The sequence below is a fragment of the Bufo bufo genome, chromosome 2, assembly GCF_905171765.1.
Source record: "Bufo bufo chromosome 2, aBufBuf1.1, whole genome shotgun sequence".
Classification (NCBI taxonomy): Eukaryota; Metazoa; Chordata; class Amphibia; order Anura; family Bufonidae; genus Bufo; species Bufo bufo.
In genome coordinates this window covers 778,877,802-778,901,214 of record NC_053390.1, presented here as the reverse complement: position 1 = coordinate 778,901,214, position 23,413 = coordinate 778,877,802, and the positions used below count along the sequence as shown (strand labels likewise).

Here is a 23,413-nt window from a genome sequence, read left to right as displayed (position 1 = left end):
GCAGCAGGGACTATTGGGTCTGGGGCCGAGCCACTTGATGGTGGAGCAGCACACGCAAAGCAGAGGGAGTCTGACTGAGGGGGGGATGGAAATTTTGAGGGGACCTACTGCTTCAGGACGTGGGGTCTGGGCTCAGTCATACTGACAACCATGGCGTCCTAAATGAGGAAGAGGGGAAGGTTAGGCCCAGTAAGAAGGGACAAACAGCACTTACCCAGCCTATGTCCCATCAAGCCCAGCTTGTCAGGGTCCCGCCAGATGCCTCTAAACACCGGATGTGGCCCCGCCTCCAAAATGACTCCGGCCCTCAGCGCCTGTCACCCCCCCCCCCCCCCCCCCCGACGAACCAAGGAATAAGCATCCGCGGGGGGACCATGTGGGAGCAGGCCACACAGAAGCCGATGCCTCAATTGACCATGGCCCAAGCAACAAGCTGACGCGCCACTACTAAGCTGGGGGAGGAAGCTGTGATGCCCTGGAAAACAGACGCCCCTGCAAGAAAGTGCCAAGTACCTGGAGCCTAGTAAATTACCCATATTACAGGGTGACTGGATGAGAAATAAGAGTCTATGGCAAAAACACCATAATAAAACTGCTAATTACACACTTGGATTAAATGTTTCTTTTTTTCCCGGTATTATCTGTGGCAAAAACTGCAGTCAGAAATGCCCTTACCCCGACTGACCCCATTAGAGAGTCAAAGGGATCAGTTGTTTATTTTTATGTAATGTCATTTAAAACTACAATAAAAAGTTTAAAAAAAAAAAAAAAAAAAAAAAAAGACCCATCATAACGGTTATAAAATAGTCTAAGGGCTCTTTCACACTTGCGTTGTTCTGTTCCGGCATAGAGTTCCGTCGTCGGGGCTCTATGCTGGAAGAATCCTGATTAGGATTATCCCCATGCATTCTGAATGGAGAGAAATCCATTCAGGATGCATCAGGATGTCTTCAGTTCCGGAACGGAACGTTTTTTGGCCGGAGAAAATACCGCAGCATGCTGCGCTTTTTGCTCCGGTCAAAAATCCTGAACACTTGCCGCAAGGCCGGATCCAGAATTAATGCCCAATTAAGGCATTAATCCAGATCCGGCCTTAAGCTAAACGTCGTTTCGGCGCATTACCGGATCCGACGTTTAGCTTTTTCTGAATAGTGTCCTGGCAGCCATGGTAACCAAAGTCCTGTTTGCCATGGTAAAGTGTAGTGGGGAGCAGTATACTTACCGTCCGTGCAGCTCCCGGGGCGCTTCAGAGTGACGTCAGGGCGCCCCACGCGCATGGATGACGTGATCGCATGCGCGTGGGGACGGTAAGTATACTGCTCCCCCGCTCCCCACTCCTACTATGGCAACCAGGACTTTAATAGCGTCCTGGGTGCCATAGTAACACTGAACGCATTTTGAAGACGGATCCGTCTTCAAATGCTTTCAGTTCACTTGCAGTGTTATGGATCCGGCGGGCACTTCCGGCAAATGGAGTACACGACGGATCCGGACAATGAAAGTGTGAAAGAGGCCTAAGATGCAAATCAGTAGGTCCATCTATCGCATTAAGGCTCCATTCACACATCTGCAATTCTGTTCCGCATTTTGCGGAACAGAATTGCGGACCCATTCATTCATTTTTTAGGTCCGCATTTCCGTTCCCAAAAAAATAAAATAAAAAAAATAGAACATGCCCTATTCTTGTCCCCAATTGCGGACAAGAATAGGCATATTCTATTAGTGCCGGCGATGTGCGGTCCGCAAAATGCGGAATGCACATTGCCCGTGCCCGTGTTTTGCGGATACGCAAAACACACATGGATGTGTGAATGGACCCTAATACAGCAAGTTTTTAGGCTCTATGGCTTCAAATTCACCCCCCTCTCCCGACATGTCTGTTTTAGTAACTACTTGCTTCCCCCATGTAATAACAATCCTGGACCAACTATTATACTACTTATGACTTTATATTGTGTTATTCCTTTATTATTCCTGCTAGAAGTTATGAAGGAATTACTTTGCAATGAAGGTCCAGATGGGTGTTACCAGTTGGCGGGGTGTCCCTGCAGAGTCACACTGACAGCACTGATTGGATATTGTCACAATGTGCTGGGTCTCACCTCCAACTGGTAACCCCCATGTGGCCATTTATTGCAAACTGCTAGTAATTAATTCATTGCTTCTAGTAGGAATAATAAAGCAATGGCTCATCATAGAGTCCTAAGAATAGATGCTCCCGAATTGTTATTACATGGGGAATGCGTGTAGTTACTAAACTTACACGTCAGGAGAGGGGACGGGTCATTTTTAAGACAAGAGCCTTAGTACTTGACGACGCAGTTTAATGTTTTGCAGAGATGCAGCTAGTGCAACTATGTTCACAAAATGGTCCCTGTCCAATCTTAATGATCACTGTTAAATCTGTTAATGATTTAACAGTGATCATTTTTCTAAATATATTTAATTAACAAATTCCCACCCCTTAGAAGTAAATAAACATACTTACCTGACTGTTGTCTTCCGTCTCCCCTGGTTACGGCCACCGCTCTTCTCAGGAATCGCGGTGGGCGCGCGTGTGCAGACGACTTCTTCTCTTTTCCCGGCCGGCCGCGCGCTGTACTGAATGCGCACGCCGAGGCCGCGCATGCGCTATGGTGATTTCTTCCTGGCCAGTATAGTTAACTTGCCAGGAAGAAGTCACCAGGGCGCATGCGCGGCCTCGGCGTGCGCGTTCAGTACAGCGCGCGGCCCGGCCGGGAGAAGACTTCAATCAAGATGAAGCCCGCCCCCTGCCGAGTGACGAAACCAGGAAATGGACAGCGCGCCGGGAGCAGGTAAGTATCAAATAGCGTGTTGAGAATACCCCTTTAATGATTGAAACACCAAAACTAATTCCCATGTAAATGTAACAGATCCATATATACTAACATAGTTAACCAAAAGGAATACATGGATACCCACTAAACGATATAAAATAATGTACCACTACACGATATAATGAAACCATACACAATTTTATTAGAATAACATAAAAATACTCACGATTGACACAACACAAGGTTAAAAACACAATTAAAAAGCTCTAGGGCTGGTGGTGCATGATTAGCGGGTCAAAAAATAAAGTGCAAGTGCAAAATGCGATCAGCAAAGAAGATTTAGGTTATCAACAGTGAAAAAAAAAAATCACTAATTGAATCTATATATAGAGAAAGGAAAGATGGTATATGCACAAACACTGTGTACCACTGGCGCCTCACTATGGCACACAACACGCATATAATAGTGCAATATAGGGAAAGACTGAAAACTAGATAAAGCTAATACAAAACATCAGTAGACTATGTCTGCACAGAAAAAAAAAAAATCTATGAAGATAGTCTTAGGCCTCATGCACACGACCGTTGTTGTGTTCCGTTCCGCAAAATGGGGTTCCGTTTCCGTGTGTCTTCCTTTATTTTTGGAGGATCACCAGACATGAAGGAAAGTAAAAAAAAAGTCCAAGTCAAGTCTGCCATGCAAATTATAGGACGCGGACGACAATCTTGTGTGCCTCCGCGTTTTTTCACGGTCCCATTGATTTGAATGGGTCCGCAAACCGTTTTCCGTGAAAAAAATAGGACAGGTTATATTTTTTTGACGGACTGGAACCACGGATGACAAACGGTGCATTAGCCGAGTTTTCAACGGACCCATTGAAAGTCAATGGGTCCGCAGAAAATCACGACCATACTGACCACAATCCAGACCTCAAACCAGGCACCACCAGTCCACTCCCCGACGTGCGTTTCGCATGTTGCTTTCTCAAGGGACGTGGCTACAATGGTGTCGACACTGGTTATATAGGGAACACATTCAACCAAACAGATGACAATGATGTTCATGGATTGGCCCAAACCTCTAGGCATGATAGATCGACGCATTGGGATAGGTGAGGAGTTGATAATCTAGCCCCAACCCACCTGTGCACAACCCATGAACATCATTGTCATCTGTTTGGTTGAATGTGTTCCTACCCGGTGTTGACACCATTGTAGCCACTTCCTTTGAGAAAGCAACATGCGAAACACGCGTCGGGGAGTGGACTGGTGGTGCCCGGTTTGAGGTCTGGATTGTGGTCAGTATAATTATAAGACTATCTTCATTGATTTATTTCTGTGCAGACATTATAGTCTGCTGATTATTTGTACTAGCTTTATCTAGTTTTCAGTCTTTTCCTATATTGCACTATTATATGCGTGTTGTGTGCCATAGTGAGGCGCCAGTGGTACACACTGTTTGTGCATATACCATCTTTTCTTTCTCTATATAGATGAAATTTGTGATTTTTTCACTGTTGATGAACTAAATCTTCTTTGCTGATCGCATTTTGCACTTACACTTTATTTCTTGACCCGCCAATCATGCACCACCAGCCCTCGAGCTTTTTAATTGGGTTTTTAACCTTGTGTTGTGTCAATCGTGAGTATTTATGTAATTCTAATAAAATTGTGTATGGTTTCATTATATCGTGTAGTGGTACATTATTTTATATCGTTTAGTAGGTATCCATGTATTCCTTTTGGTTAACAATCTTAATGATTGACAGTAGTTGAGCGTTAATGAGCCTGAAACAGTGAAGATCTGTGGACATCCAGTGAAACAGAGGATAAAGGTCGTTTAACCGTTAACCCAAAACCATCAGACCACATAAAAACCAGAAGGTGCAGTTATGAGCTAAGTGAGTCTTTCAAAATTTGAGATCATGTATGTTTGCTTCCCATACTGCCTTTTTTATTTTTTAATCCCCGTATATCCCCAACATCATTACATTTGCCGTCTTTAGAGATCACTGTCAGAAAAACATAGGATATAAGAAATGCAGTAAGACAATTACCCCTAAAACCTTCACGGCATCCTGATTCATGAAAACTCTGTGTCTGTCTCCAAGAAACTGTATGCACGTCATGGGATCTATGGATATCTTGCTTGCCAATACTTTATATTGCTGCACGGGAAAAAAAAATAAGTAAAAAAATTAAGTTAAATTAGAAAAATATCCAAAACTTTAGGGCATTAGCAAGTCAAGAATTGACAAGGAAATAAACAAGAGACCCTTGTCAAACCTTACAGAAAAAGAACATTAAATTACATTAACTGATGAGTGTCACCACGATTAAACTACTGCATGGTAGGGTTGATCATGCTGACTAAATAAATAAATAAATAAAAAAAGCAATTTCTTGCTGCAATCTATTACTGATGCAAAGAAATTCTTATTTTTAGTTATATGCAAATGAGGCGCTTACAGCACTAAAAGGGGCAGGCCTAGTGCCTTGGAGCACTGCTTCCTGCCTCACCCATGTTCCCCTCCCAGCGAGATTGACAGGGTCTAGCGCCCTCACTGCTCCAACACCTACCCCTGAAATTTGTCAGCACATCTGCATTGAAGATCTCAGAAGAGCAGGTACGACGGCATGAGATCATCACTGTGCCAGCGCATGCGCGAGACTACACTTACTACAGGCAGAGATCTTGATACACGTGATGCATAGTTCCATAATGCAGCGAATGAGCTTTATTAAAAGGGAATCTGTCACTAGCATATTAGTTAAAAAAAATGTTTCATAAATCCATGTGTAATAAAGTACCTTATTTCCATATGTCTTGTTCTTTTTATTCTGTGTCTTGTCATTTCTTCAAAAAAACGCTTTTTATGATATTCAAATATAGCTGTAAGGAGCCCAGAGGGGCGTTATTCTTTGTCCATGGTGCCCAGGAACGCCCCTCTGAAGTGTCGTGCCCGCCTAAATTTGAAAACTAATAACTCCTCCAAGATCGCCTAAATCGCCTCCCAGAGGCGAGGCTAAGTGCTCCTCCTCTTGCCTGCATCCAAAATCCCGCGCAGGTGCAGTGCCGGCGACTGAGGGCAACAGCGTCACTGGGAATGCGCCGATCCCAGTGACGTGTCCGCCGTTTCCTCAGCCAGCTGGGATTGGCGCTTGCCCAGTGACGCTGTTGCCCTCAGTCGCCGGCACTGCGCCTGCGCAGGATTTTGGATGCAGGCGAGAGGAGGATCGGGGGTGTTTGCCGCAGAGCGCGGCGCTGGGGGGTTTGAGGGGAGCACTTGGCCTCGCCTCTGGGAGGCGATTTATGCGATCTTGGAGGAGTTATTAGTTTTCAAATTTAGGCGGGCACGACACTTCAGAGGAGCGTTCCTGGGCACCGTGGACAAAGAATAACGCCCCTCTGGGCTCCTTACAGCTTCATTTGAATATCATAAAAAGTGTTTTTTTGAAGAAATGACAAGACACAGAATAAAAAGAACAAGACATATGGAAATAAGGTACTTTATTACACATGGATTCATTAAAAATATTTTTTGCTAATATGCTAGTGACAGATTCCCTTTAAGTCTCTGTCTTTCCTATGTACCGCTAGAAACGACAATCACTAGTAACGTATGACTGGTTTTCACCCTTTTATTTCCAGTTATGAGAAGTCAAGCTCCTGCAGGATGACATCACATGACTTGACGGAGTGGTTTACAGGGGTGATCCAACTTTATATCAGACCTCACAGAGTGACCATCTCACCAGGTAATCAGACTTACCTGGTCCCCGCCACACGGTTCGCCCTCGATTGCTCCATTGCCCTTCATCTCCCTGGTGCGCTGATATTAACACGGAGAAGCATGTGACGCCTGCAGCCAATCGTGACCATTTATCGTCCTCCAAGGGGAGCGGATCACCTCTGCGACCATTTATTGGGGACAAGTGACCGCTGCAGCCAATCAAAAATATGTGGATATCAGCGAACCAGGGAGATGAAAAGCCGTGGAGCAGATAAGTATGATCACCACCGATGGTGAGGGCTGATATAACGCCGGATAACCCCTTTAACACCCGCAAGTCACTGCTCAAACGCCATCACTGAGCGCCATACCTCAAACTCACCTCAGATGAAAAGACAGAACAGAAAAGGTTTGTTATACAAGAAAGGGGCAGAAGATAAATGTAGTGTTTTTGTACTATCTGAATTGCTTAGACGTGATGCATTTGTAACAAACACTCTGCTGTGTGACCAGGAATAGGTTTGAACTGAATTCCAGCCTCTGTGTAAATAGAAATGCTGCAATTCACTGACAGTAAGCAGATTTCTCTGCACGGTTTACGCCAATGCCTCTGTGGTACTGCAAGATGTTTTGTCGATCAGCCCCTCAGGGTGCCCACAGAAACAAGTCAGAATGAAGCCATACTCACCATTGCCGGGCACACCACAGACACAGAAGGGTTACTGGGACATTTTCGGTCAGCAATTGCCAAGTTGTGCTCCACCAGAAACATCTGGACTTGTGAGCTGTACACCTCGATCCACGTCCTCTTCTCCCAGGGCTCATCTTCAAACTCCACGCAAACCTGCGGACAGAAGAAGAACGTGAGTCGCGGTCACCGCAGAAGTCCTTCCCCGCCCCCTCTAAGATGTAGCTCATCCGCATAAAGCATGGATACGTGCGAACTACTGCTGTGACACCCGCTGAGCAATCAATGATCGCTGCGTATCGCTGCAGTCACTGAACAGGGTCACAGTGCGAGTGGCAAGACCTCAGAATTGCAGAAAAATCAAGCAACCAATGAGCCACTGTGCTGCCCCCCTTACCTGTTCTTTTGTACACGTTGTAGGCAACGTGGCCCCCCCTTTACAGACAGCTCTGCTATATTGCTAGAAGCCTAGAGAAGGGCCCATTATTACAAGGGTGAATGCACAAGGCAAGGATCAGAAAAATACCCTTCATTCTCCATCATTCAGGTGCAGTAGAGCTGCGTTTACATGCAGCACTCATCTCTGTATGGGGAAGAACAATCACTACTGTGATCATTTGTCCCCATACATATTGTCTGTCAGCAGCACATCTCTGTTGATGTCTGGTGCCGCCCCGAAGAGTAAAAGTACTTCGCAGAGCATTTTTAGCCAAAGAGGAGTATGAAAGTTGGTTTCCTATACAGTATATAAAAATTAAAAAAAGACACATACCAAAAAAAAAGACACTATTTTGGGGTTTTGGACCCCCACCATCATTTGTAAAAGGATTGGACAACTCCTCCTTAAAATACTACCACTGATAAACTGATCGGGTCTAACAGGAACGGGGGGATAACAATTACCGTGAGCAGCTCAGTGGTTGGCACTGGTGCATGAAGTTTCCACGTGTTTGCGTAGTTTTTCCTTCCACTCTCCAAAGACATACTGAATGTGCCGTGATCTTCACCAATACTGCCAGTGGAGCGGTGGCCGGGGGGTTAATAAGCCTTGTGCATTTACCCATGTAAAAATGGGCCCTTCTCTAGGCTTCCAGCAATAGAGCAGAGACCTTTTTAAAGGGATGGACCACATTACATACAACATGTACAAAAGAATAGGTAAGGAGGGCAGCATGGTGGCTCAGTGGTTAGCATTGGTTCCTTGCAGAGCTGGGGTCCTAGGTTCAAATCTGACCAAGGACAACATCTGCGTGGAGTTTGTATGTTCTCCCCGTGTTTGCGTGGGTTTCCTCCGATGCTTCATAGACACTGATAGATTGTGAGCCCCACGGGGGAGAATGAGTGAGGATAATGTCTGTAAAGCGATGCGGAATATGTCTGGGCTATAAGTGAGTAAATAAAATACAGCGCACTGTTCAGCACCATTCTCAAGCATTGGCTAGCCATCTGGGTCTTCTCCACTGACCGAATTGCTGCTAAGAAGGGGGATGTGACAGGACCCCACCTCGCTGTAACACAATCCACCAGTACTAGTTTCCTGCTGTGCATGTGCAGAAGTATTATACCGAGCAGAAGTATTATACCGAGCAGAAGTATTATACCGAGCAGAAGTATTATACCGTGCAGAAGTATTATACCGTGCAGAAGTATTATACCGTGCAGAAGTATTATACCGTGCAGAAGTATTATACCGAGCAGAAGTATTATACCGAGCAGAAGTATTATACCAAGCTTTCATCTGCACACTAGGACACTAGCATAGGTGCAGTGCGCTAAAACGCCATACAGCTGGCATCACATTTTCAGGATAAATACATTCCCTTTAAGACCAACTAAGGCTACTTTCACACTCGCGTTTGGTGCGGATCCGTCATGGATCTGCACAGACGGATCAGTTCAGATAATACAATCATCTGCATCCGTTCAGAACGGATTTGGTTGTATTATCTTTAACATAGCCAAGACATTCAATGGAGGACGGATCCGTTTTCTATTGTGCCAGTTTGTGTCATAGAAAACGGATCCGTCCCCATCCATTTGGCTCAGTTTCGATGCAAGCAGCGTTTTGGTGTCCGTCTCCAAGGCGGAATGGAGACTGATCGGAGGCAAACTGATCCGTTTTGGACCGTTTGCGAGAGCCCTGAATGGATCTCACAAACGGAAAGCCAAAACGCCAGTGTGAAAGTAGCCTTATTTGCTTTGAACCAGGGTGGATAAAAATCTATGATTTAAAAAAAAAATATATATATATATATATATATATATATATATATATATATATATATATATATATATATATATATATATATTATATATAAAAAATTTGATTTTTTTATTTAAAATGCTTTTTGGAGGAAAATAGATTTCCATCCAAAGGTTATTCCATCATGAAATAAAAGATTCGTTTTTCAATTATGTAGAATATGGCTGTATAGGTTTCATTTTTTTGGGTAAATAAATTCCATTAATGCATTCACAATGTCATGCTCTTCCAGGAGGTTTTTGTAAGATCATTGGGCAGTTTCTCTGCCTCCAAGATATTATCAGATTCTTGTTTACTTTTGCAGTTCTCAAAACTGAATTTGACTCAGCAGAGATCACATGCCTCATCTTCACAGCAAAATGTTATAACATGAACAGAGATGAGAAAAAGACCTTAATCCTAACTTCTACAAACCTATGAATACAGAATCAACCTAATCAAACTAATATGAAAAGTTGTTATTCGAAAAATCTTTATCTACTTGCATATTATAAACTTATAATACCAGCAAGAATTAGTCTTTATGTAGAAAACTATGATTTAAATCAAGCGTTACTGACTAGTGATTTAAATCAAATCCACCCTGCTTTGAACTAGAAAACACTGAAGGATATAATCGGCAAATGCGATATGGCGATTTGGCCGACCCGAAAATGCCGCGATTATATATGAAGGGGCCCCGCTCACATAACTGGCTGTGTGTGTAAAGTATTTTACTAGTGTGTAAAACAATCTCTCTCCTATTGATAACAGGTCCAGCCTCTGTACTCACTTTCACGATGAATGCACTGCAGTGAAGGGGCCGGCCGGCGCGTGACTGACGTCACTTAGTAACGCTCCTGCTTCCTGAAGTGGGAGGAGCGTTACTAAGTGCCGGCCGGCCGGCCCGCTGCCGTTCGCTGCAGTGCATTCATAGTGACAGTGAGTACAGAGGCTGGACCTGTTATCAATAGGAGAGAGATTGTTTTACACACTAGTAAAATACTTTACACACACAGCCAGTTATGTGCACAGTTTAGGACACATGAGGGGACACATGGGGCCATGAGGGGGACCAGCATAAGATGCTATATGTGTGTCTTATGCTGCCCCCCCCTCATGGCCCTATGTGTCATACCACAGATCCCCCACAACACAGCATCCTCCACAGATCCCCCACAACACAGCGTCCTCCACAGATCCCCCATAACAGTGCCATTCACAGATCCCCCATAACTATGTCATACCCAGCCGCGTCAGCGGCTCTTTTGGGAAAATCCAAGCAAATAGACCTCTAGCACAATTCCCTTCAAATATTGCATCGCATATCGTTATCGCAATCGCACAAAATTCCCATATTGTGCAGCCCTAATATTATAAAAGTTTGGACACACCTTCTCATTCAAAGAGTTTTCTTTATTTTCATGACTATGAAAATTGTAGATTCACACTGAAGGCATCAAAACTATGAATTAACACATGTGGAATTATATACATAACAAACAAGTGTGAAACAACTGAAAATGTGTCATATTCTAGGTTCTTCAAAGTAGCCACCTTTTGCTTTGATTACTGCTTTGCACACTCTTGGCATTCTCTTGATGAGCTTCAAGAGGTAGTCCCCTGAAATGGTTTTCACTTCACAGGTGTGCCCTGTCAGGTTTAATAAGTGGGATTTCTTGCCTTATAAATGGGTTTGGGACCATCAGTTGCGTTGAGGAGAAGTCAAGTGGATACACAGCTGATAGTCCTACTGAATAGACTGTTAGCATTTGTATAATGGCAAGAAAAAAAGCAGCTGAGTAAAGAAAAACAAGTGGCCATCATTACTTTAAGAAATGAAAGTCAGTCAGTCAGACTGTCAAACTTTGAAAGTAAGGGCTATTTGACCATGAAAGAGAGTGATGGGGTGCTGCGCCAGATCTGGCCTCCACAGTCACCGGACCTGAACCCAAACGAGATGGTTTGGGGTGAGCTGGACCGCAGAGTGAAGGCAAAAGGGCCAACAAGTGCTAAGCATCTCTGGGAACTCCTTCAAGACTGTTGGAAGACCATTTCAGGTGACTACCTCTTGAAGCTCATCAAGAGAATGCCAAGAGTGTGCAAAGCAGTAATCAAAGCAAAAGGTGGCTACTTTGAAGAACCTAGAATATTAAATATTTTCAGTTGTTTCACACTTGTTTGTTATGTATATAATTCCACATGTGTTAATTCAGTTTTGATGCCTTCATAGTCATGAAAATAAAGAAAACTCTTTGAATGAGAAGGTGTGTCCAAACTTTTGGTCTGTACTGATATATATATATATATATACACATATACATACACACACACACACACACACACACACACACACACACACACACACTCTGTCACCATGGTCCGATGGGAAGCAGAGTGGTGACACATTACAAGCCAAACAGCAGCAAGAACTGTGTCTAGACTCCCGAGTCCTCCTCCTCCTCCTCCTCCCCACTGTCATGGTGAGGGCGGCCACTCAGCCACCACCGCCCTCTTTTTACTACTCGGAGGAGGATGTGCCACCACGTGGCTAATGATAGTATGTTTACATGAACTGTGTATGGGGAGGAGGTGACAAAGTCATGACTAAGATGGGGCTTGGCTTAAGAAAGTCCTCTGCCACCTGCACAACACAACATACTCTGCCTTCAGCCTGACAATTAATACTTTCATCTTCTCTCCAGGATACAATGAAAAACTCTCATGCCCAAAAGGAACATTTTTCCTCTTTTCACAGAAAACAAGACCTTTAAGGAACCTAAAATGACAATGATGATACTTGCAAACTGGGAATATAGAAATGAAAGCCAGAGACCTCCAGCCATGGAGGGTGATGATCAGAGACAACTCGCCTGACCTCATCCACCAAGCACTTGAACAAGGCTCCTGGACTGAGATTATCAGATGGTGTACAGCCAGGTCCACATGTTCTGGTTGACTCGAACACAAACGCCTGATCCCTGTTCATCCTGATTTAACCTCATGGTCAACCTTCATGAAAATCTGTCTCAAAACCTCCTCCTCCAAAAAAAATAAAAACTGTGTGAACCTACCCTTGGTGTTCAACAGAAGTCTGTCTTTCTCCCCTGTATGTGCACGGTGGTGGAGGGGACTCAGGTGGGAATAGTTGTTGGCAGACAGCCATCTAAAGAAGGTGGTCGGTCAAAGCTTTTCTAGAGCCGCTTCAAGATCTATCAGCAGATTTCACATTGCACCGAAATGATCCTGCATGGTGAATCTATGGCTCACTTCCTCTGCTGCGTTTTCCTCCCCATTTACTCCCATATCAATGGCAAATTCTGGATGAAACATACGCCTCCATGTTTAAGCCTACTGAAGATCACAGCTGCCAGTTTAATCCTCTCAGTTCCCTCTGCCTCCCTTCCTGCACAATGCCTTGCATGGATTCCTTTTATAGTAAGCAATTTGCAAACCAAGCGGCACGCACTCCCTTCTCCTCCAGACCCATTCCTACAATGTGGCCAAACAGCACCCCCGAAACTAGGTAAAGTTGAAAGTCCAAATCACTGCAAGTAGCCATGAGGTGCAATCAATCCCTTTAATTAAAAAAATGAGGGGGGGGGGGGGGGGGGTGTCTTTAATTCAACAGGTTATAGGAGGACAACCAGAAACCAACCAATGACCAAACTTAAAACCCTTAAATTTATGAACCATCAGCGTAGATGAAATGAACACAAACCCTGTAATGTGTCAATGGGAGACAGAAATGTCCAATGGAAGAGCTCACATGACTACCTGTTGGGGTCAGGAGCCAATGAGCAGCAAGCTGAAAATGAAAGGATGGCATGGACTGGCTGGGACGTCTGGTGGGAGGAGTCACAAGATATAAACAACTGGGAAGTATCCAGATGATGGCAACAATGTAACACTAAATGCAGAACACTCACTCGGGGGTTAACCAAGAGTGAACGAACCGGACCAGGACACTAATTATAGAGATCAGACCTTGACGTAACCAAGGACAAACTAAGATTTCTCTGTGTATTTTGGTCCAAGTTACAAAACAAATATAAAAAATTCAAAACAAGAAAAAATTCTATGTGAAGGTAACTAAAGCATGAATGGAGACGGCCCTGCCAGCAAATACTCCAGGGGCGGCAGCCACATAAAGGCAAATCTGATCCACAGCAACAAGGACGCTTTGGCAGCGAGCCGTCTGGTAATATAAGGTTTGCTCTAGAACGATGATGAAGAGCAACGACCAAAGTAAAAAAAATAAAAAATAAAATAAGAACACCCATGTAGGCACAGAAGACTCTGTCACATACAATAATGTCACGGTTAGCAGGGATACTCCCCTCACATAACATGACTCACTGCAAGCTGAAGAATCTGCTGGTCCCAGCTTTACAGTCAACACCCCCCCTCCCCCTCCCCAGAAAGGCAGGCGGCACCACGTACACAGAGGAACTTCCAAATGCATACCAGCTGGGGGTGGGGAGAGAAGAGGCGTCCTACAGCAGAGGACATTCAGAGGGAGACAATGGCTTGATAACTGCCTCAGTGAATCCAGCCACAGACATAGGAAAGAAAGCCCATCGTCAGGCAGGAGATGAAGAACAAAATTAAATGCAAAACATGGAAGAATTCAATATTTTCCTCTATTTTGCTCAGTAACAAAAAACACGCACACTAAGTCGCCAATTCCCCCACGGATGGTAGACCTGGTGCAACATTGTGCCAGAACTCCTGATCCATCAGTGTGAAACACAGCTGGACGGGAGCACCAGCCCACCAATCTGCCCCTATGTTGTGGAGGCAGCCATCATTTAGTGGACTGAACCAAAACAGAAGGCACTCGGTGACGTCACAGAAACACGAGGGATTCATCAGAATCTAACACTAGATACCATGGCTTCCCCACACCCACGTTAACTATAACCACAGCTGGGCCAACGCCAAAGTCACCCAGTTACACATGAAACATATTGCTGACCGACGTTCCTCGGAGCCAAACCCTACGCAGTCCTTAGAAGACCCCACCGTCTCCAAGACCTCACAGGAATCCTGCACACGACTGGTATAACTGCATATGAGGAGGTCTCATCGACAGCCGGCCTGGTAGGACTGGGCCACTTCCCCATGCGATTGCAGACAGGTTCCTCCACCACAGCTTCAAACACCAGTTTTTCCTAGAATTATAAAACCTCTTGCCTCTACTACACCCTTGCATGTCTTCTCTTCGTCTCTGGCACTTGTCCCCCTCCCCACCTGACCAGGAGCCATCTTGATTCATTCTGCAGCAGTCCACTGTGGTACTACACGCACAGACAGCATGGTCACCAAAACAGGAAGTCACTGACAGCTGGGGAGAAGGAGGCGGAGTCAGAGGACAGGCGTGTAGAAGCGAGGCAGCAGCAGTCGGAGACGGTTCTGTTATCGTACTGCAGAACAAGTACTTGGGCAAGTACCCAAGAGACCAGACCCACCAACATCTCACGTGATAATCAGTACTAAACAGGCACTTTTAGGCAGAGTTCACACCAATGCTATTGACCCAAACAGATCCCAATGACTACAACGGGGGCCACTTTTCCAGTGCAGAAAAAGAGTCCTGCATACAGGTCTTCTCTCTGCTGTTTTTGATGGAATCTGCAGATCATCTGACACAAATGTGAACAAATAATAATGGTAGGTTGTGGTGGCTCACTAGCAAGTAGTTAAGGTATGGTGCTGCAAGCTCATATAGAGGGAATCACCCAACCCTCTCTTAAAGGCAAATGTAATAATAGGAAAATGAGCGAGCACACATACACTTGGCAACCAGATTGACATATGCAGAAAATATTTATTAAATCCCCATAAAATACAAGTAATAAAATTTATAAGAACAATGTAGCAATAATATACAACATTACAGTCACATATATTATGGTAGATATGATAGACACTATATTCATCTGACTCAATAGTGTCGATAAATTCAATAATATATATCTCACCAAAAAACTTCAAGTATATGCTGTTATTTGGGAAGAGGGGGTATTATCTTCTAGCAATTTGGGAAACTGAATGTCACTGAAAATATTGTAGGTGTATTCACTGGGAGCGCAATATGTTCATAAAGTGTCCACAGGAATCCTGATAATGTGAAAAGTCTCTTATAGCATATCCTTTTAAGGTCGATTATAAGCTTTGGATTGAAGAAAACTTTAAATCGTTGTTTGGCTTACCGTCTAGCGTCTGCTGTCTCCCTATTGCTTCAATGGACCTTTAAATATTTGCCAGCTTATTCAGTCGCTCCATACAGCAAGCTGGTTTAAATTTCGCAGGAGTTCCAAAGATCGCAGGAGTTGCCACTCTGTTCCGCAATTTCCTTTGGTGCAGCTTTCGACGATAAGAATAGTTAATCCTTTACTGTAGAGATTTTCTTCTGTATGGCCATACAGTATTATCGGAGGCTTTTCAATACAGGTACATCAGTTGTTTCACCATACGCGTTACGGGTAGATTCACTCTCCCTTCCTCAGTGGTCAAGTGTCTGCCTGCAGAGTGAATCTACCCGTAACGCGTATGGTGAAACAAGTGATGTACCTGCATTGAAAAGCCTCCGATAATACTGTATGGCCATACAGAAGAAAATTTCTACAGTAAAGGATTAACTATTCTTATCGTCGAAAGCTGCACCAAAGGAAATTGCGGAACAGAGTGGCAACTCCTGCGATCTTTGGAACTCCTGCAAAATTTAAACCAGCTTGCTGTATGGAGCGACTGAATAAGCCGGCAAATATTTAAAGGTCCATTGAAGCAATAGGGAGACAGCAGACGCTAGACGGTAAGCCAAACATCGATTTAAAGTTTTCTTCAATCCAAAGCTTATAATCGACCTTAAAAGGATATGCTATAAGAGACTTTTCACATTATCAGGATTCCTGTGGACACTTTATGAACATATTGCGCTCCCAGTAAATACACCTACAGCATTTTCAGTGACATTCAGTTTCCCAAATTGGGATAAAGTGCTAGAAGATAATACCCCCTCTTCCCAAATAACAGCATATACTTGAAGTTAGGGGTGCACCGAAATTCCGGCAGCCGAAAATATACCCAATCCATTTCGGCCGATATTGTTACATATCGGCCGAAAATATGGGGTGTGGGATTTGTCACCCACCAAGTAGCTCACCATCTGCGGGCGGGCGGTTTACTTTAAGTCACTGCATCTTTATTTTACCTTACAATCGCGACGCTCCAGTACAACTCTGCAGGCAGAGCGGAGGGCGGCGTAACGTCACTTACTCACGTGACGCGCCTGCTCCGCCTCCTTCATTCATAAAGTGGGCGGAGCAGGTGTGTCACGTGAGTAAGTGACGTTACGCCGCCCTCCGCTCTGCCTGCAGAGTTGTTACTGGAGCGTCACGATTGTAAGGTAAAATAAAGATGCAGTGAGTGATTAGTCTGCTGTGAGCAGCAGGGCCGGGGCTGTTATGGGTAGGGGGATCGGTCTATGGCACTGCTATGGGGAGGGGGGATCTGTGCACTGTTATGCCCATAACAGTGCACATATCCCCCCTCTCCATAACAGCGCCACCCACAGATCCCCCTCTCCATAACAGCGCCACCCACAGATCCCCCTCTCCATAACAGCGCCACCCACAGATCCCCCTCTCCATAACAGCGCCACCCACAGATCCCCCTCTCCATAACAGCGCCACCCACAGATCCCCCTCTCCATAACAGCGCCACCCACAGATCTCCCTCTCCATATATAATATGATTTATTTAATTCATGAAAAAGAATTATTAATAAAATCATTAAAAAAAAAAGTATTTTAAAAGTATTTGGGCAAAAAGGCAGTTTCGGTTTTCGGTCAAGGGCATCCTGAATTTTTGGTTTTGGACCAGAATTTTCATTTCGGTGCACCCCTACTTGAAGTCTTTTGGTGAGATATATACTATTGAATTTATCGACACTATTGAGTCATATGAATATAGTGTCGATCATATCTACCACAATATATGTGACTGTAATGTATATTATTGCTACATTGTTCTTATAAATTTTATTACTTGTATTTTATGGGGATTTAATAAATATTTTCTGCATATGTCAATCTGGTTGCCAAGTGTATGAGTGCTCGCTCATTTTCCTATTATTACAAATGTGAACAAGTCCTTACTTTCAATGATTTTGTGAACCACCAAACTCCCCAGGCGTTCGATGAGTGCTAGCTCCGAGTCTCAGAGAGTCATTACATGTATCTGGAGGAGATTTTACCAAGATGGTTCTCATTAGTGTAAGGAGACCGTCTATAGCAGGGAGGCTCAACCTGCATCCCTTTAGCTGTTGCATAACTACAACTTCCAGCATGCCCTAATCCAGGCATGCTGGGAGTTGCAGTTTTATAACAGGCAGGCTGGGCATCCCTGGTCTATAGGATGTCAAGTGAACGCAGGAAGCCACCATGTCTGGTCATTATCAAAGCGGCCATCAACTACAGTGGCCGATGTTAGGGCCCATGCACATGACCATACTTTTCCCTCCGTGTACTAACTGCCTTTCCACAGCGAGCACACTGACCCATCCAATTCTAGGGGGCCACTCATACAGCATTTTTTTGTGAATCCTTGCAGATCCACAAATCTCTCCACAGGTCTTAGGTCACAATACATTTTGTCCGGAGGAGTAAAAATACTCCTCTTAACATTTTTGAGGAGGAGTAAAATTGCAGTTATTCATATATGTAAAACATAGGCCTATATAACATTATGGGGTTGCTATTTCTGCAGGGAAACCATTACCAGTCTCCTCTATAATGTCTTTCATGCAAAAAAAGCAAATTTTGACCATTTTAAATTTCTCTCTCAAAAGACTGAATCCCTACCTTTCTTGAAGCACCAAATCTGTCCCATAGGGATCCGAGCAGCAGATTGTGCAAAACTCAATGCAATAAGAATTGAACAGGGACGTCTGGTCGTTGTGGCAGGGAGCAGTGGGTGACTTGGTGACAGTGGGTGGCGTCTGGGACGAATGCACAGGAGGCATATATAGGACAGTCTTATACACAATATATTGGACTGTTGCACAGTATATAGTGCACCGTATAGTCCTCTCTAATCTCTGGACACTGCACTTCATACTTAAACCATACAGGAAAATAGACCTCAGTGGTCCAGAGAACTAATAGCCAAGAGGCTAAAGAAAACCCTGTTTCTGATCCTTATGTTAAAACATAGAGCAATCAAATGAAAGTTGATACCTAAACACCTAAAAGGAGAAAAAGAATTAAAAAAACCTGCTGTTTCTGTAGATGACCTTATGTTCATAGTAGTGTTAATAGAGTCTCAAAGGTCTATAAAAGCAGGTACCCCACTTTTATAAACATAAGGTCATTTACAGAAACAGCATTAAAAAAAATAATTCTCTAGTAAATGAAATGGATGCTGCTGTGTGTTCAACGTGCGGGAGAAGGGGGGGGGGGAGGAGCACCCAATGGGGCGGCTGCCCGTTGATACTGGTAAATCAGCAGCCTCCTCCCTAATAACATAGTTCTGTACTGTGCAGAGCTTTGTTATTGGAGCTTTCAGGCACCAGCGGTATTGCTGCGCTGCCTGTGCCTGCTCAGTGCGCTCATGAATGGCGGTGAAATTATTGTGCGTATTTATACGCATAGACATTTTTTTTAGGGAGTAAAACTGCCTGTACAGGCATCTATGACGCTTGTACAGGAGTTATTGCCACCTCTGGCTCTAGTGACAGTAAGGCTCAGTTCACATGTTGCTTTTGCAGACGGTAGGTGTCTGTGCAATGGAGAAGGTCTAACATATACAGTAAACATCTCCATATACCTCATGAAACTTGTGTATGCCAAAAGGGTGACCTTTCAGCATACACAGGACTGTCTAAGAAAGTGTAGTCTACTACGGGCAATGGGAGTCAGCGGCCGACATATGCCTACACAGTGGTATACTTCGGAGCCTGAGGTAAGTATGGGGGGCTACTTTCAACATATGTGACAGAGCCTAACAATTACAAAAGCTATAGACTATGACGAAGAGCAATCAACATTCAACACAATCTACTGCCCAGAGCACTATGAAAATGTTCAGTCTTGTCCAGACTGAAGAATGTTGAGCCAATGGTGGACCCATCATATCCTTCCAGCCAAAGATACAATATGTTCAAGGGTGACCTCCACTTCAACTCTTGCCCAGTTACATGTAATATATAATAAATAATGAGACAAAGGAGCTTCAAGCAACATCCTCCAAGAGCCTTCCATACACATGGGCATCCCATGGACTTCAGGGTTTCTCTAGGACATTTCCCCTTTCTTCGGTGGAAGACAGTGGGACAGTACATCCTCAAAAGCCCTGTCAGCCTGAAGCTCCAATAAGAAATGTGGAGAGCTCTCCAAGACTATAATTTGACATTACACAAAGGCCAGTTGAAGACTGACCTGCAAAGTACCCGTTTCTTGAGCATCTTCAACGGCGGTAAGGCTCAGTTCACATCTCATTTTGACGATTGCCTAATGGAAAAAGCCTAGTGCAGACGCTAAACATCTAAATGAGCCCCCATGAACCTCCTGTATGCATACGCCGGACTGTATAAGAAAGTGTAGTCCACTAACAGCAATGGGCGTCAGTGGCTGACACATGACTACACTGTGGTATACATTGGGGGCTGAGAAATAATCCCAAGACATCCTTTGGGGATCTGATCCGGGCCCAACAAGAACACATCTACAAAATATATTGACAAGAATGCTCGACAACATTCAACACAATGTACTGCCAAGAGCAATGTGGAAATGTTCCTTCTTGTCCAAGCTGAAGAACATCAAGCCAATGGTGAACCCACCATATCATATTCAACAGTCAGAAACAAGTTCACCTAAGAATATGATATTTCATGGGCGACAGTCACTACGATTCTGGTCAAATTAAGGAAACACTCCTTAATGTGGCCAGTTTCTGGAGCCTCGCACAGTTCTACTACACCAATCTCAGATGTTTGTAGGGTTCCAGAACAGAGAAAACTCTGTGATTCTACCGTAAATTTAACCGTAAGGGTACATTCACACATTGGATTTTGAAACTGACAGAAGAAACCACCACGGTTGTTCACTCTGGATGCTACGAACCCACTCGCGACTTAGCTCCATCAAATGAAGCTAAACTAGGAGTGAACGCCCACTGTGGCGCTAAGAGGCGGCTGTCCGCACCCCTGCCAACTGCAGCGCTGCCTCCCAATGAAAACAAAAAGGTAGACACCACACGGTCGCTGCAACATTTGCACCGTGTCCATGCCATAAGTCTGGTGGAAACCGAGCTACGAGCAAGTTCAAGGCATTGGACCAGTACCACGCAACTAAACATGAACGCAAACCAGCAATCAAAGGGTGTTCAATAAAACCGTCCGATGCCATTCCAGCAATCCAAGGGGCACCAGGGCAAAAACAACATTAAAAAAACAAACGACAGACAACATAAGGCTCCATTCACACGTCCGCAAATGGGTCTGCATCCGTTCCGCAATTTTGCGGAACGGGTGCGGACCCATTCATTTTCTATGGGGACGGAATGGATGCGGACAGCACACAGTGTGCTGTCAGCATCCGCATTTGCGGAGCGCGGCCCCGATCTTCAGGTCCGCAAAACATAGAACATGTCCTATTCTTGTCCGCAGCTTGCGGACAAGAATAGGCATTTCTATAGGGGTGCCGGGCGGGTGTGTTGCGGATCCGCAATTTGCAGGTCCGCAACACACCACGGACGTGTGAATGGAGCCTAAGTCCCGGCATCAGCCGTCAGAAGGTCAGCAGCTGGCACTTATTCTGGAGAAACGTTACACACCTTTAAATCGGGGCAGCTGAATTCTTTATGGGACGCGGCGCGGATTATGCCGTTTCTCCATGGCCAGTCCTCGATCTGCTCGACGTCCAGCTGGCGGTCGCTGCCCACCACACAGGCGAATCTCTGCCCCACCAGGATGTGATAGCTGTCTTGGTGCATTAGCACCATCATGGTTGAAGCTAAGGGTTTAAAAAAAATAATAATAAAATAAGTCAAAATTAAGGAACTGTTCTTACCCTAAGCAGTGTATGCTGGCACATCGCAGGTTAACAGCGGTGGTAAGTCCTGACCAACCACATGTGAACAGGGCCATGCAAACATGTCATATAGATTTGACCTAGAGGCATACTAAACCATTATTTACAATTAGTCACTCAGACTACTATTTGCCTTATCTTGACATGTCTTATTTAGAATACCTTCTTTCTGACCATGTGTATAGCGCAGCCGCGCGCTGGCTCCAGCCTCTTCCCTCTGGTGTTCCCTGCCCACCACTTCCAGTATTCTCACTGCCCCCCCGACATGTTCTCCGGCTTCTTCAGGGCGGGGCAAACACTCGGAGCACACGCCCCTCCAGCGCATGCCAATGACAGCACGTGACGCCGAGCAGGTGGCTGAATATTTACATCCGGACGTGACAAGCTTTATTAACAAGAACGGACCCCGGCTGCCGGACCAAAGCGGGACAGGAAGTGGCACCATGGCAATGCCATGGGGGGCAAAATGGGCTTGGTGAGCGTAGGGCAACGTAATGCCAATTTACAACTACCACATAATACAGCAAAATTATAATGTATGCTAATGTATGCTAATGACACTAATATATGCAAGATACTTAGCCTACACCCTACAGGACGCATTATATTAATCTGGCCGTTAAAGTCACTGAAATTCCGGTAGTCGCCGGTACTTACCGTGTGAAGCTCCTCCGTCATGTACCGGAGATTAGAACGTCAAGCCCAACCACAGCGCGCCTTGGCGGCTCCACCGGAGCAGAAGCAGCAATCCGTGCAGAGAGTAGTGACTAGAATGAGTTGCTCCTGGCAGGCATGACGTCAGAGGAAGAGGCGGAGTCTTGTCACCCACGGGGCGGGGCCTCAGAATTTGCTGGAGACGTCTACAGAGAGGAGCAGAGGCTGCAGGTCGCTGTGTGGAGGAGAAGACTGACTGCTATTTTTACTTGGGGGCTGAAGGGAGGAGGAATAATCCTTGTACTGGAGACTGTATGTTAGAGGGGTATGGGGGATGGTGATTTAATTACATGGGGCTGAAGGCAGGGGGAGTAATGTATTTTACATGGGACTGTATGCTGAAGGCAGGGGAAGTGATGTATTTCAGATGGGACTGTAGGCTGGAGGGATCTGACTGGCGACTGTAGCTTGGGGGACTTATGGGGACATAGTCACTAGGATTATGTGTGGGTTTTGGTGTTTAGTTTTAATGTTTTGGCTGTTCGGTGGTTTTGTCTTCTCTTGTTTGTGTTCTCAGGTCTTACCTGAGGTGAATCCAGTTCTAGCCAGTCTCGGTTCGTCTGCCCAGCGACGGTTCCTGATGATCAAGCTGTTCATTGGTTCCTGTGTCTTGAGGCGGGATAATTCTTCTCAGCTGATTGGCTGGATCCTCTGGCGGCGGGAAACCTAGAGATTTAAAAGAAGGGACATCGCCATTGGTACCTGGCAGTTGAAGAAGATCAGGACCAGCGCCGTGGATGGAGAACCTTCTGAGGCAGTTGAGTCGGCCAGCGGTGAGGAGTGGCTGCAGCGGTGCCTTTGCCCAGCTTGAGGTTGAAGCGGCGGAGGAACCGGAGCTGGGAGAGCCGGCGGGGGAGCGCCGGGGGGCAGCAGGCTGTCAGGAGGGCCGGTGTTCTGTCAGAAAACCTTAAATCGTCAGATTCCCTTACCCCACGTGACTTCTGGGGTTGTGCACCTCCGCGCAAGCGCAGTACCAAGGCACGGCGCCTCCGCACAAGCGCAGTACCAGGGCACGGCGCCTCCGCACAAGCGCAGTACCAGGGCATGGGTAAGGTAAAATTACAGTGAGCGTTGACTCATGGACGCGCGATGCGCCCTTGGTGGTAAGGAGATCTGACGGTCTTTTGTCTTGTTAAATC

At 45.2% G+C, this 23,413-nt stretch overlaps 1 protein-coding gene across 2 annotated transcripts in view; it reads right to left on the bottom strand.

The window, feature by feature from the left end:
• The window catches only part of LOC120990372 (lysine-specific demethylase 3A-A-like), an 88,356-nt gene extending 65,979 nt beyond the window's left edge, over positions 1–22,377 (bottom strand). Inside the window, exons 1-4 of one of the 2 annotated variants that reach the window (XM_040419138.1) lie at positions 22,218–22,377; positions 21,304–21,482; positions 7,221–7,376; positions 4,856–4,966 (exon numbers count right to left, since the gene is read on the bottom strand). In XM_040419138.1, coding sequence (XP_040275072.1) covers positions 4,856–4,966; positions 7,221–7,376; positions 21,304–21,474 — 438 coding nt within the window. In that variant the 5' untranslated portion in view covers positions 21,475–21,482; positions 22,218–22,377. Of the gene's footprint in view, positions 1–4,855; positions 4,967–7,220; positions 7,377–14,658; positions 14,801–21,303; positions 21,483–22,217 lie in introns of those variants that run through there. The other variant, XM_040419139.1, reaches the window with a different exon arrangement.
• Between the last annotated feature and the right edge of the window lie 1,036 nt (positions 22,378–23,413).